This window comes from Anser cygnoides, chromosome 16, assembly GCF_040182565.1.
Source record: "Anser cygnoides isolate HZ-2024a breed goose chromosome 16, Taihu_goose_T2T_genome, whole genome shotgun sequence".
NCBI classification, from domain to species: Eukaryota; Metazoa; Chordata; class Aves; order Anseriformes; family Anatidae; genus Anser; species Anser cygnoides.
Genome location: NC_089888.1, coordinates 15,136,503 through 15,149,959, shown reverse-complemented (window position 1 = coordinate 15,149,959; position 13,457 = coordinate 15,136,503). Strand labels below are relative to the sequence as shown.

Sequence of the window (13,457 nt, the reverse complement as noted above, 5' to 3'; positions counted from 1 at the left end):
TGAGTTTGATTAGAGGAATGAATGAGGAACTGATTTAAAATAAGAAAAAGTGGTTTCACATTAATATATGTATATTTGGCAGACTGTCTACAGGTTTTGTTCCAAAATGTTTGATAATAAATAGCCTTATTCTTATTTTTAGATTGAAAGCATTCAGCTGATGATGGATAGTGAAACTGGACGTTCAAAAGGATATGGATTTATTACGGTATGACTAGAATTACCAAACTTTACAGAGAACTTGAATATAACCTTTTCATGTAGCAAGAACAGCTTGGTTAAATCTCACTTAAGTCTCATCTTAGAAATTTCTTGTTGTGTGACATGCAACAGTGGTCTGCCTTTCTTTCTTTTTAACAGTTTTCTATGGGTTTTATGATTGAACAATGCACATATTTAGAATGGAATAGCAGATTTGATGGTCAGTGCCTGTAAAACAATTCCAGTTTTGCAGCTAAGGATGCTAGCAGAAACCAGATTTTTCACAGTGTTGTGAAAATGATCGAATTCAAGTTTTTATGGGGAAATCAAATTCCAGAGTCTAAAACTTTGGGTTGAAAACATCTTTCCTTTCCCCTTTGCACTCAAGATACTTAACTTTCTGAACTTAAGGTGTGTTAACTGACCTGACAGTTTGTGATGAAAGAAATGTCTCTGCCTGGGACCTTTGGCACTTGGAGACAAATAAAGCAGACCTAACTTCATAACTGATATTTGATGCTTTTAATGCTGACATAATACTTATATTTTTAATTCCCAGTGCAGGACATCTGCTAGGAGTAGTCAGTAAATGCATGGCAGTTACAAAATTATGAAAGAAGTGACTGTCCGTGGAAACTGTTGAAAGACAACTGCAGCCATGACTTTTGTTGACAGCAGTATCTAGATATTCTAGCTTCAACAATAATATGTATCTAAATATGAGAAAGTAAATACCCAACCTCATATGTGCTTGGTTAAAACTGAAAATATGGAGCGCATCTATGGTAGCTTGTAGCTATTGTTATTTTAAATTTGTTTTTCATGTTTACGTAACTGGATCTCAAATGTAACAAAAGTGCTGCTGAGTAGTGCAGGCAATATGACTAAATTTATATTTTTCCAATCTACAGTTCTCAGACTCTGAGTGTGCCAAAAAGGCTTTGGAACAACTCAATGGATTTGAGCTGGCTGGTAGGCCAATGAAAGTTGGGCACGTAACTGAGCGCACTGATGCTTCCAGTGCTAGCTCATTTTTGGACAGTGATGAGTTGGAACGGACTGGAATTGACTTGGGAACAACTGGTCGCCTTCAGCTGATGGCAAGGCTTGCAGAAGGTATGTATAAATAAGGATAAATAAGGAATGCGTGAAAATACAGTTTTGCAGAATTTGGATTAATGCATCCCACCAAATATTCTGTATGTAACAATTTTTAAGCAATAGTAGTTTTTGAAAATAGTAAGATTTCTGATACTTAAGTTACTGCATCCATGACTGCGTAAAAAGTACTTGCTACAAGGTGTGTTCTTGTGTCCTTTTCAGGTACTGGTTTGCAGATTCCCCCAGCTGCACAGCAGGCTCTGCAGATGAGTGGATCATTGGCATTTGGAGCTGTGGCAGGTAAGAAATAATCGCCTATTTATTTTTCTAAAATATTTAATCATAATTTTGAGATGAGGTACCAAAATATATCTTCTGATCTTTTAAGATGGGAACATAGATGCCGCAGCATGTTTTACAAATTGCGGAAATTCTCAAATCCATGAGCAAATAAGCAGTATATAACAGCTTTGGGTATGCTTCATTTTGCGTTATTTTTGGCAAATCTATTCTAGTTCATTTAATTCATCCCAAGCCTTCATCTCTTTCTTTACTATTCCCAGTGCTGGTGGGGACACATATGTTCTACTGCAGTGTAAATATTGACAGTTAACACTGTCAGGCTTATAATTGTAAGGGGATTGACCCTCTGCAGAGTCCCTTCTGAAAAAAACACGGCTGTACCAGGGGCAAGACGGTTAGTGGGACTTCATGGAGGAATGTTACAGTAGTTAAGATTAATAGAATCATAGAATGACTCAGGTTGGAAGAGACCTTAAAGACTATCCAGTTCCAACCCCACTGCCATGGGCAGGGATGCCACCCACTAGACCACGTTGCCCAGGGCCTTGGTCCAACCTGGTCTTAAACACCTCCAGGGATGGAGCATCCACAATCTCTCTGGGCCACCTGTTTCAGTGCCTCACCACCCTCTGGGTGAAGAATTTCCTCCTAACCTCTAGTCTAAATCTCCCCTCTTAGTTTAATAACATTCCCCCTTGTCCTGTCATTGTCTGTCTGAGCAAAAAGTCGCTCTCCATCTATTTTATAAGCCTGCTTTACGTATTGAAAAGCTGCAGTGAAGTCTCCCTGGAGCATTGTCTTCAGGCTGAACCGTCGCAGCTCTCACAGCTTTTCGTTGTAGGAGAGGTGCAAGACTATATGATGTTTGTCCTAGTGAGGTGGACGCTGTACATCAGGGTATCTTTGTGTTGCTTGGGAGTTTGGCTATAGCTTGTGTGCTCTGCCAGTGGGCGTGTTGGAAGTGTTACTGAGATCTTACTGTAATCTATTTTGAGAGAGTGAGTATGAGGCTAAGGATATAGTTGCTGCTGCTGCTAGTTTATAGCTGGCCTAAATAAAATGTTCAAGAAGGCTTCAGGTAACTTCTATAGGACATTGGGAATTCAGAGCGGATTTTTTTAACTAGTATGACAACAATGGGTGGCAAATTTCATAGCAGTAGAAAAGATTAGGAATGTCACATACCTAGATGCTGGAATGTGCGAGAAATGTCAAGAAATCAACAAAGTATATATACATAGGGTTTTTTTGTCTTCCAGCAGTTTGTGACAGAAGTGATTCAGACTTAAGCTACACCTGAATCATGTTACTGAAGTTCAGGTGCAATTTTGAGAAGAGCGTACACGTGAAATTGTAGATAGTTGTGAAAAAAACATAAGATGTACCCTGAGAAAGACTTGTGGAAGGAAAAGGAACTGGCTAATTAAAGAAATGTGGATTGAGGAAAAAGCTTATCAGAGAAGGAGATGAAGACGACATGGTGGCAAGAAAGAAAAATAACTAGTACAGAAGGAGAGGAAAGGTAAACAGTAAAAGATGATCACCTTTAATGTAGGTGATCGTGTTGTGACAGCCTTACTTGAAAACAAGTGTAGTTGGTGAGAAAGGAGAGAGATGTTTCAAACAATACAAAAAAAACAGCAATCCTTTCCTCTTTCCCATATCTGAAACAAGTTAAAGAAATCCAGCCAATGGGGTGCCAAAAATACACTTAAGACATCTAAACTGCTAGAATAGCACTGAATTAGTATTAGGCAACATAACTGGAGTTATGTGGAGGAGTAAATTACAAGGCTGAAGATAAGTGTTTGAAGAATGTGCATATTTAGCAATTGTAGAAATGAAAGTGGTAGGAGTATCATTGTGTATTCGACTTGTATAGCACAAAAGGAATAATGCAGACATGTACAATTTGAGTAACTTTGGAAAAGGATAAAGCTTTTTGCTACCATAGAGTCATGAGCTATCCCCGAAGTGAGATTTGGTTATGGATTAAAGATCTCTTTACTCTTGTTAGAGAAAATTACTACCAGGAATTATGTCATTATGGGAGACTTTAACTTCCCTGATACAGATTGGAGAAGATTTGCTAGTAATAATGGTGGGGCCCAGATATTCCTGGATGTGATATCCGACAAATTTCTTCATCAAACACTCACTGACTCATGAAGAAGGGATGCTATTTTAAACTCATTTTGGTAAGTAATGAAGATGTTATGGATGAGAATAGAAATGACCATTGACTGAGTGATCATGAGCTGCTCAATCTTAAACGGAAGGATAATCAGGTCTGTAACTAAGGCTTCTGACTTCAAAAGTGATGGTTGAAGAAATAAGAAAATCAAGTCAACTGGTCTAAGAAACTTGGGGTGTAGGAACAGACAATACATAAAAAGTTTCTGCAGTTCCGCACTGCTAATGCTATATCGGATCTGTATTCTGCAGAAAGAAGAAACGGTCCTTTTAGAAATGGGCTCCACACTGAACTGGGTGATAAAGTACTTCAAAAAAAATACGGAATTAGCACAGAGTCTGTGAAGAATAGGAAAAAAGGAAAAGGACTGATAATAAAGAAAACAATGCTATCAGTTCAGGAAATAGATAAAATGAGAATTACCTACCAAGATTGAGATTAAGTTTGACTCTGTGAAAGACATGAAAGCATACATGAAGACTTACCAAATCTTGAAGAGAACAAAAAGGAGGAAGCAGGGCTGAAGTTGAATGAAAAAAATTCTCATGTATGTTACAAACAGTGTTTCAAATGAATTTTGTTCCGTTGGTTTTTAGTGGGGACACTGGTCATAACATTTGGATTTTGAGAAAGGTAAGATAAGAATATGGATTGAAAAAGAAAATAATTCACAAGGTAGAAGGAAATCTGAAAGTAAGAACTGAATGTTCTCAGTTCAGGGTAATAAGAAGACTCCCATCAAATTAGTGAGGGAATAGGTACATGAAATATAAAATCTGGTATTGTCAATAAATACTTTAAGTCCATGATACGTAGCTGAAACATCTATTTATAAATCTCCTACGCTTAGAAAAAGGAAGGAGAAAATAATCTGGACAGTTGTGAGTCTTGTTACTTCACTTTGCTCCTTTAAGAATCATACTAAAGACAGGCAAACTGGAAATAAGACTAAAATATAGCATGCTTTCAGAAAAACTGTACATGAGCACCAACAATCAGTGATTAAAAAACGGACCTGCATAGACATAGCTGTAGTAAAAATTAGTAAATGAACTTCTGATTTATATCATTTGGAAGTTTAATTAGCTTCCAAAAGAAATTACTAAAAAGTAGGTAGTACAGGAAGTGCAAATATGTAGAGGATTGAAGGAAAGAGGGCTTTTTTTTTTAATAGAAGCTGGGAAGGTCTGAGGATGTTGTTCAAAGTTCAGGTTTTTGACTGGTCCTGTTAAATATAGCATAAAGAACAATGGCAAAACAGTAGGAATGAGGTGAGTGTAAAAATAGAGGTGCTGTTAGTATGGGATGCTTGGGGTGTTACACGTTGTTCACTTGGTGGGGATTGAAACAAATTTCAGTCATATAGCCTGGGACCTTAGTGAAAAATAGCCAAGGAGGTGGGAAATACCAAACCCCCTTAGGTTAGTCGGTGAGTGAGTGTGGCCTGTCAGTGTGCAGTGCCTTTAAAAGGGCAGCTGTGTTGCTAGAATTAGCATACCTGTGTGTCTTGAGATGTCAGGTACAAATTGGTGAATGGTTCTGGTCACAAGTGTTCAAGATGAGCTAAATAAGACTGAAATAGGGTAGCTAAAGATACATAGTTCTGTGGGAGACCTGAGAACTTGAATGTTATTCCCATTGAGAAAATTCCAGCAGGAAAAAGAGTCAAACACTTAGAGCTGTTGCTATAGCTATTGTTTCCTGTGTAAATTCTGTGTGAAAATCAGAAACCACAAGGCTACAGAGTACTTAAAATGCTTTGTGGAACAAAACATTTTCGTACTTTTGGGAAAAAAATCTTTGAGAAAGATTTAGATAGTCTGTAGCAATGGAGGGAGGAGTAGGTGTTATTCAGGACTGGCATTTTAGCTTCTGTTGTATTGTAAATCATTTCTTAGAAAACTGGAAAATATTTAGCTGGCATTTGTTTATTTAAAGCTAGCTGCTCTTCAAAATGAAAATGTCACTATTTTAAGACAGTGCTTTGATAGGTATTTGTGTTTCTGCTTTATCTGTACTGAGCATGTACTTCTCAGTCATGCTGAACTCACTGCTCTTTCAGATAATATTTACAGAAGCTACTCAACAAGGTACTTTGAGCTTGATTGATGTATCAGCTTGAGTTTCCACGTACTGTTCAAAACTGCATGTAGGTAAAAATTATTCTGAGGGGACGTATTTCTAAATTCTGAGTGGATTTAGAAGATGAAAGGGCAATTCTTCAGTCATGAACAAGGAAAAGATTCAGTTGATGAAAGAGATTTGGTGGACAGGAATGTTTCAGAGGTAGTAGATAATTAACCTATGAAACTTGGTGCCACAAGATACTGATAGCTGATCTGCTGTGCCTGGAACAGACTTGACTCTGAGCCCTAGACAGAATTTAATGAACTAGTTACCTTGTAGATTTGCCATGCTGGGTGCAGGTGGCCAGGAAGACTTGGCTGTAGAGCCCCAGGCTGGCTGACGTTTGGTGGGTTCAGCTGAAACGGTGTGAATGTATGATTGTGTCAGAGTTGCAGAGGGAGAGGTCTTTGTCCTCATCTAAATAGAGTGATTTAATAGATTTTGTTCATTTTTATTTTATTCAAGCACACTTGTTTACCAAAATAAATATAAGCAATAACTAACTTGGAAATTATTTATAGATTTGGACAGATCATGTGGATCCCTGGTTTTCTGTAGAGAACACACCATAGGACAGTCTTCCCCATTACAGGATTTCTTGCTCTATGCAGTGGAGGATTCCTCCCTGTTAACAGACAAAGGAGAAAAATGCTAGCTGTAACCAGCCTTCAGAGCTATCTCCTTTCATCTTATATTTTACGAGATGGTTCACAGTATGTGTTCTTATATGGAAGTCATTTGGAAGGCACTTGAAGACATGTCTTTCTCTCAGGGCTTTTGCTGCCTAATATTCCTTTAACTTTCTTCCTGTTGGTCTGCCAGTGTTCTGGAGGGAGGGGCTATAGAGAGGAAAAAAGTACATAGATTAGGTCCTCAGATATTTCCAAGTCAGCTTTTTCAAGGGGCCCATCTACTCACTGCTTTCTAAATGAGCAAATTAAGATGATGATTACCTTTAATCTTCCAACTCCTTATATTTGTGTGAATTCAAAAAAAAAAAAAAGTGAGGAGGCTTAAATTTTTTTTCTTGGATTCCAAAGTATTCTGTTGCTGACTTAAAGTTGCTAAGTCAAGTACTTGAGTCATATCCTTGAAAATGGCTGAAAAGCCTGCATTTTTCTGTCCCTATTACTTCAAATTGGGACAGCTACATGTTGTTATACAAGTAATTATGTTTACTTGACAAATCAAATGCTCTGAACACTTGAAAGTGTTCTAAAATTGAAAAACACCAAACTAACTTGTGTTGTTAAGACCTTTTATATGAAAAGATAACAAGTGAAATACCTCCTTTTTTCTACTTGAAATAAGATTTGATAACTGCTTTTAGAATGTTACATTTAGTTAACTATGTGCTTAAATGCTTTCCATTAAGATAGCAAACTTCTAATGCCTGTAAGAATGGCTGTATTTCTTTTCTCGTGGGAAAAAAAAAAATCTTAGGAAGAGTTCAAGCACAACACAGACAAGGTAGAAACAATATATTAAACTAAAGGATGTGGTCACCTCTCCCTTTCCTTTTAAGTTATGGTTTCTTTTTGAAATACACTTGCTTACCTATGTGGTCATGAAATATCTCTCAAATAAAGGACATCCTAGCTAAGAAGCTGAACCAAGTGAAACTATTTACACTTAGGAGAGGAACAGTGAGAGCAGGTCTAGGTTCTTGAACAAGCTCCTAACTGCAAAAATACAAGCTAACCAACCTGTCTGATAAAAATAATGCTTGCAAATGTGCTAATTAACTTCTGTATATTTTTCTTCAGATTTGCAAACAAGACTTTCTCAGCAGAATGAAGGTAAACTAAAATTTAATATACCTTGTCGCCATTAGATTTTGTGTTGCAAATGTTGTTTCCAAGTGAAATGCTTCTGGTGTGGAGTCTGTCCACAGCCTGAGATTCTATTGGTGTTTGTAGAAATCATAATATCGACTGAAAGGAATAGAAAGTGTCGTAAACCTTGTTTTTTTTTTCTGTAGCATTTCCTCAGTATTGGACTAATGTACAGCCTGAAAACGTTACATAGAAAATATGTGGGTTGGGGTGTGGCTTTATTAGTTTTCTCCTGCCTTAAAGGCAGAGACTAGAGGGCTTGTTTGAGAATTAGGAGTTTAGGATTATTTTCCCTGGATTAGTCGTGATGTTACTGATTTTGATGCCTGTGTAGGTAGAGAGAAGGTGGCCTTTATTTCAGCTAAATTAACAGAAGCTTACAGCCTATGGGGAGGACAGCCTATTTATATTATATAAACAGCTTATATAATGCAACTTTAAGATTAATAAGATGCACCGTGATGATTGATAACAATAGATGGCAACTAATAGTTTAGTTATTGAGAGTATAGTTCACTTTATTGGTTTAGTTGTCAAATATTACCAGCATGGTGTGTTTTTAAGTAAAGGAGAAAAAATATGTATGCATATACCAGAAGGATAACTTATTGTGCTCAAAATACATCTTGAGAACTCTCAGAAGTGCATGTCACCTCCTGTGAAGTCAGATGGGGTGGTCCCACTCCATCCTGAGCTGCTGTCTGACTTCATTGCTGAGTATGTGCCCCAGTTGAAGTGCTAGCATACAGCTCTGGCAGAGTTTAGATGCATACAAAAATGCATGTATTTGTATTTAAATGTTTAAATTGAAAATCTGCCTAAATCAACACAGAGTGATCTTTTCACTTTTGGGTATCAATTGTAGTTAATCTGTTCTATCTTCCATATTGATCAATTTGAGAATTTTCTACGATAGATGGTGACTAGCTAATGAGTTCTTTGCCTTCAATTTTCAGTTCAGTTAAGAATTGTTGCTATTACTGCTGAATGCTGGGGTTTTAGAGAATAGGTGGAAGATCCACATTTAAATTGGAAAAATGCATAGGGGATTCTTAGATTTGGTATTGTTTTTTTCCCATTAAAACAGTTTTGGCTGCAGCTGCTTCTGTACAACCACTTGCAACACAGTGCTTCCAGCTTTCCAACATGTTTAATCCTCAAACGTAAGTGACTTGTCATTGTTTGTTTGCCTTTTGTTGATGACCCTAATGTGTGAGAAAGTAATTAGAACATTGTGGAGGTGGGTTTCCTGAATTTTTTTTTTGCTTGGTTGGTTGTGAGTTCAGTTTTGCTGTGAGTAATGTTTCCATCTCTGTCCTGTTCCTCTTCCACCCCCTGCAGTGAAGAAGAAGCTGGCTGGGATACGGAAATTAAAGATGATGTGATTGAGGAATGTAACAAACATGGAGGAGTTATCCACATCTATGTAGACAAAAATTCAGCTCAGGTACGCCTGGTTCCAGGAACACACTGAGTAGTTTTTAGGGGTTTTGTTGCTTTGTACTTGATAGAGGGAGCATTACAAATACTTTTTTTTTTCTTAATCTGATTCTGAATTTCTTGAAGGTACTTGCAGTTTTTGCAAGAATGTAGATGGTTTCCTTCTGTTTTGAGTCAGTTTTCTGGTGTTGCAGTCTGCTCTTAGAGATTTCTACAGCTGAAGTTGCTGTGGGGAATGTAAGCAGGAGAATAGCAGTAGCTATTGCTTTTGGCTTTTCCCTTAAGCTGTGTATTTCTGAAAAGCAAGGGACTTCTAATTTCCTCATTTTCCACAAAATGCAGAAAGGGTGCAGTGCTCCAGGATTATTCACGTACGCAATTAAATGTGTGCCTAATCCCATCCTTGGAAACAATTGTCTTCACTAGTGTTGAAGAGGAGTCCTCCATTTTGCTGTGGGCAGTAGGAGTACCTAGACCTAAAACAGGGAAGAGAAGAAAGGGCTGCTGCTGAAGGCTTTATTACAAAGATGCTGGTGGTTAATACCTGTTTGAGTGAGGGACTCTAAAACACTTGCATTTTGAAAAGCCTAATAAATTTTCCTTTTATGTGCACTTCATCTACACAATCCCCAGATCGATTCTCTCTTCTTGTATTTCAGTCCTTAGCATATAAATTGCTGAAGGTCTATAAAGTGGTTTAAACTCTTGAACTCCTCCATATAGAATTCACAGCCCAAACTGAAGTACGGTAGTAGAACACTCATTTTCAAATTCTAAATTCTAACCATTGGGCCTTCAGAGTGTTCTGTCCAGGGTGAGAGGTTGAAAGTTACACTGCTGTCCCTGTCAGTATTGCTTAGATGGGATTGTTCTGCCCTGGTAGTGTGCTTGGCACTCCCAGACCCTCATTAGCATTGAGCTGTCTCTACAGAAGACTCTTGACACCTGTGATCCTTTCATCTGGGTTGCTGAGGTGTTAGATAAGACGTAAGCTGCCATCTAATACATAAAACAGCATGCAATCTTTCATAGCATTTTTAATCTCCATGATGACTATTATGTTTAACCACTAGGCTGATGGAGATAGAAATCCTTCCCATAATGTATTAGTCTGTATCTTAGATGCAAAAAAGTGTCCTTTGCAAATATTTTAAAAAAAAAAAAGGACTTGATATAGATACCATGTCGGTTCTGAGCACGTGGAGCTGCGACTCTGCCTCGCTTCATCTAACTCATGATATGACAGCTGTAATATTTTCTTCTAATACCACCTGCTAGGTTATGTGAAATCCATTTTGTCATTCTAGCACAGAATGGCTCACACGCATGGCTCAGACATAAAATACCCACTAGTATTTGAAAATACTTCGGACACAAATTTTCACTGTGCCGTTTTCTGGGTTTAGATTCTTGTTATGTTTTCTCTCATTTTCAGTTTCTCATGCCCAGTCTTTTGGGGCTCCTTTCCAGACAGCCAGACTCCCTAAGCTCTGAGGGCTGTCAGTATTCAGCAGTGAAGTCATAATTGGTGGAGGTGAAAAGACTGCGGTCCAAGCTGAATGCATAATTTTCTCTTGCACTACACCAATCTGTGTGGTGTGTAAGGAAAACTAAAGCTTTATATTGCTGTCTCATTTCAAGGTTTAAACAGCTTGGATGTCTGTGCAGGGGGATGTTGAGAACAGAAGCGTGTGCATTACTCAGTGCTTTAAACATCAGCTTTCTGCTGCCTGGTTGAGGTCTGCTAGAGCCCTTAACCTCAGATTGTCCCCATGAGAAAGGATGCTATCGCAGTGGGAAAACTTAGTGGAGGCTGGAGGAGACTGCTAAAGTGAAGGCCGAATTCGGTTTCTTAATACCTTCTTTTCCTCTAAAATCTGTCAGCTAGAATGCGACCTGCTTGAAGAATTACTGGTAGTATTCTGTTTAAGCAGGTGGCCAGAAGCAGAAGTCCACAGTAATGTGTATGCATTTGTTTTGTTGGTTTCGAATGTGAACGTTGCAGTACTTTGGGTTAGGCTGGTTTATTGCTTAGCTTGCAGATAGACAACTCCAGGTATCTCTGGAAAAGACAAACGATGTGTCTGTCACTCATGTTAGATACCATCTTAGGCTGTTCTTACTGTACCAGTCTTCTTTGAAGTGATGGATGCCCTGTCCAAAGGTACAGGGAGTACTTAATCTTGTTGAAAACCACTGTGTACTAGTTAGACTTAACTAGTACGTCTAGTTAAGCATTTGTCATTAAATGTTAGTTACTCATGGAATTTGATGGCTAGTCTGTAATAAGGTAGCCCAACTCCTTGCAGTCTTCTGTTTCACATGAATCATAGAATATCCCAAGTTGGAAGGGACCCATAAGGATCATTGAGTCCAACTCCTGGCACCACACAGGTCTACCCAAAAATTCAGACCATGTGATTTAAGTGCACAGTCCAAACAGGCTTGGTGCTGTGACTGCATCCCTGGGGAGCCTGTTGCAGTGTGCGACCACCCTCTTGGTGAAGAAATTCTTCCTGATGTCCAGCCTGAACCTCCCCTGCCTCAGCTTGACACCATTCCCATGGGCCCTATCACTGGTGACTAAAGAGAAGAGATCGGCGCCTGCCCCTCCACTCCCCCTCATGAGGAAGCTGTAGGCCGTGATGAGGTCTCCCCTCAGCCTCCTTTTCCAGGCTGAACAGACCAAGTGACCTCAGCTGCTCCTCGTACGCCTTCCAATATACAATGAAATTGTACAATTGGTAACCATTAGATTATACTTCAAACAGTACAAGGATGAAGTAAGCAATCCATTGCTTTCTGCTTCGATAGCAAGCTCACAGTGTCTGTTTTGCAGAATCTTAGATTCATGCTTCCTGCTGAAATAACTGTTACAGCGTGATGATGCAGATTTGTAAAAATTCTGTCCAGTACTTCCATATTCTTGTGTTCATTCTATAGTACCAGTGGGTACCAGTAGAAACATGGTGAGGCAGGTTTGCCTCGATAACAACCATTCAAAGGAAGTCTATGAGAATTGACAATGTAGGAAATCTTCAAGTTTCTAATAGACTGTACACTTCTGTATTACAGGGCAATGTGTATGTCAAATGTCCTTCAATTGCTGCTGCCATTGCAGCTGTAAATGCATTGCATGGGAGGTGGTTTGCAGGTGAGTGGATTTCATCTAGAAACATGCGTTTATTCCTTAATTGCAGAAGTGAACAAATACTGATTTTTGTTGTTTTGTTTTTTTTAAATCTTCTGATTAGGTAAAATGATCACAGCAGCTTATGTACCTCTTCCAACATACCATAGCCTTTTCCCAGACTCTATGACTGCAACCCAACTACTGGTTCCTGTTCGACGATGAAGATGGATTTAGTCAGTTTTGTACATAGTTATTTTTTGGAGGAAGATTGAGTTATCTTTTATTTAGATAAAACTAAAGGAAAGGATTTAATGTCATTTTGTGTACACTTCCTGCTACCTTTAAAAATAAAATGAAGTAAGCAGAAATGCAGTGTGTTCATTCTCCCTAACTAGCATTTCCACTGTATACAAAGCTGTTGACTTCTTGTTCTGCCTTGTAATTCTTGTACATTTACTAAGGTGATCTGTAGGAACTGAGAAGTAGCTCATAGAAAACAAATTCTCTGTAAAAGGCAGATGGGACATAATGACATTTTTAATGTTTCACAAGCCTTTCTTTTAATGCAGCAATTACATTTTACATTTCACTAAATGTAGGTGGTCTGCTAAAGGTTAATATCGGAGATAGACTTTATGAAGGGACATATTTAGTGTTGTGTATAAATGGAGAATTCAAAAGGCTACTGAAAGCTGATTCCAGTCAGCCACTCAGCTTGCTTTGTGCTGAATAATTGGTAAGAATAGAAAGATTGAAGGGTTTTATTTCTTGATGGTAACTTTTGATTAATGTATCTGTAAAAGTTTCTTTGTAAATACTGTGTGAGGTGTGTCTAAGTTTCCAAACAAAACGATCTCTGCATTTCCAGATAAGTTTCTGTGTATGCAGTGTAGCACAGTTGAAGGATTTCAGCAGAGTCTGAAAATCGGCAGGAAATACAGAAACATGTTTTGTTCTGGTTGCATATAATCTTTGCTCTTTTTAAGCTCTGTGAGCTCTGAAATATATTTTTGGGTTACTTCAGTGTGTTTGACAGGACAGCTTGATATTTCTATCAAACAAAGACTTTCATATTGCAACAATCTTTGTAAGAACCACTCAAATAAAATTCTCTTAAAAAGGC

At 38.2% G+C, this 13,457-nt stretch overlaps 1 protein-coding gene across 7 annotated transcripts in view; it reads left to right on the top strand.

Annotated features, from left to right (window-relative positions):
- The window catches only part of RBM39 (RNA binding motif protein 39), a 32,902-nt gene extending 19,445 nt beyond the window's left edge, over nt 1-13,457 (top strand). For 5 of the 7 annotated variants that reach the window (XM_048048896.2, XM_048048895.2, XM_048048894.2 and 2 more), the window contains 8 exons: nt 143-208; nt 1,113-1,317; nt 1,525-1,602; nt 7,693-7,725; nt 8,849-8,924; nt 9,103-9,208; nt 12,277-12,355; nt 12,456-13,457. In XM_048048896.2, coding sequence (XP_047904853.1) covers nt 143-208; nt 1,113-1,317; nt 1,525-1,602; nt 7,693-7,725; nt 8,849-8,924; nt 9,103-9,208; nt 12,277-12,355; nt 12,456-12,556 — 744 coding nt within the window. In that variant the 3' untranslated portion in view covers nt 12,557-13,457. Of the gene's footprint in view, nt 1-142; nt 209-1,112; nt 1,318-1,524; nt 1,603-3,622; nt 3,804-7,692; nt 7,726-8,848; nt 8,925-9,102; nt 9,209-12,276; nt 12,356-12,455 lie in introns of those variants that run through there. The other 2 variants (XR_007158504.2, XR_007158505.2) reach the window with 2 other exon arrangements.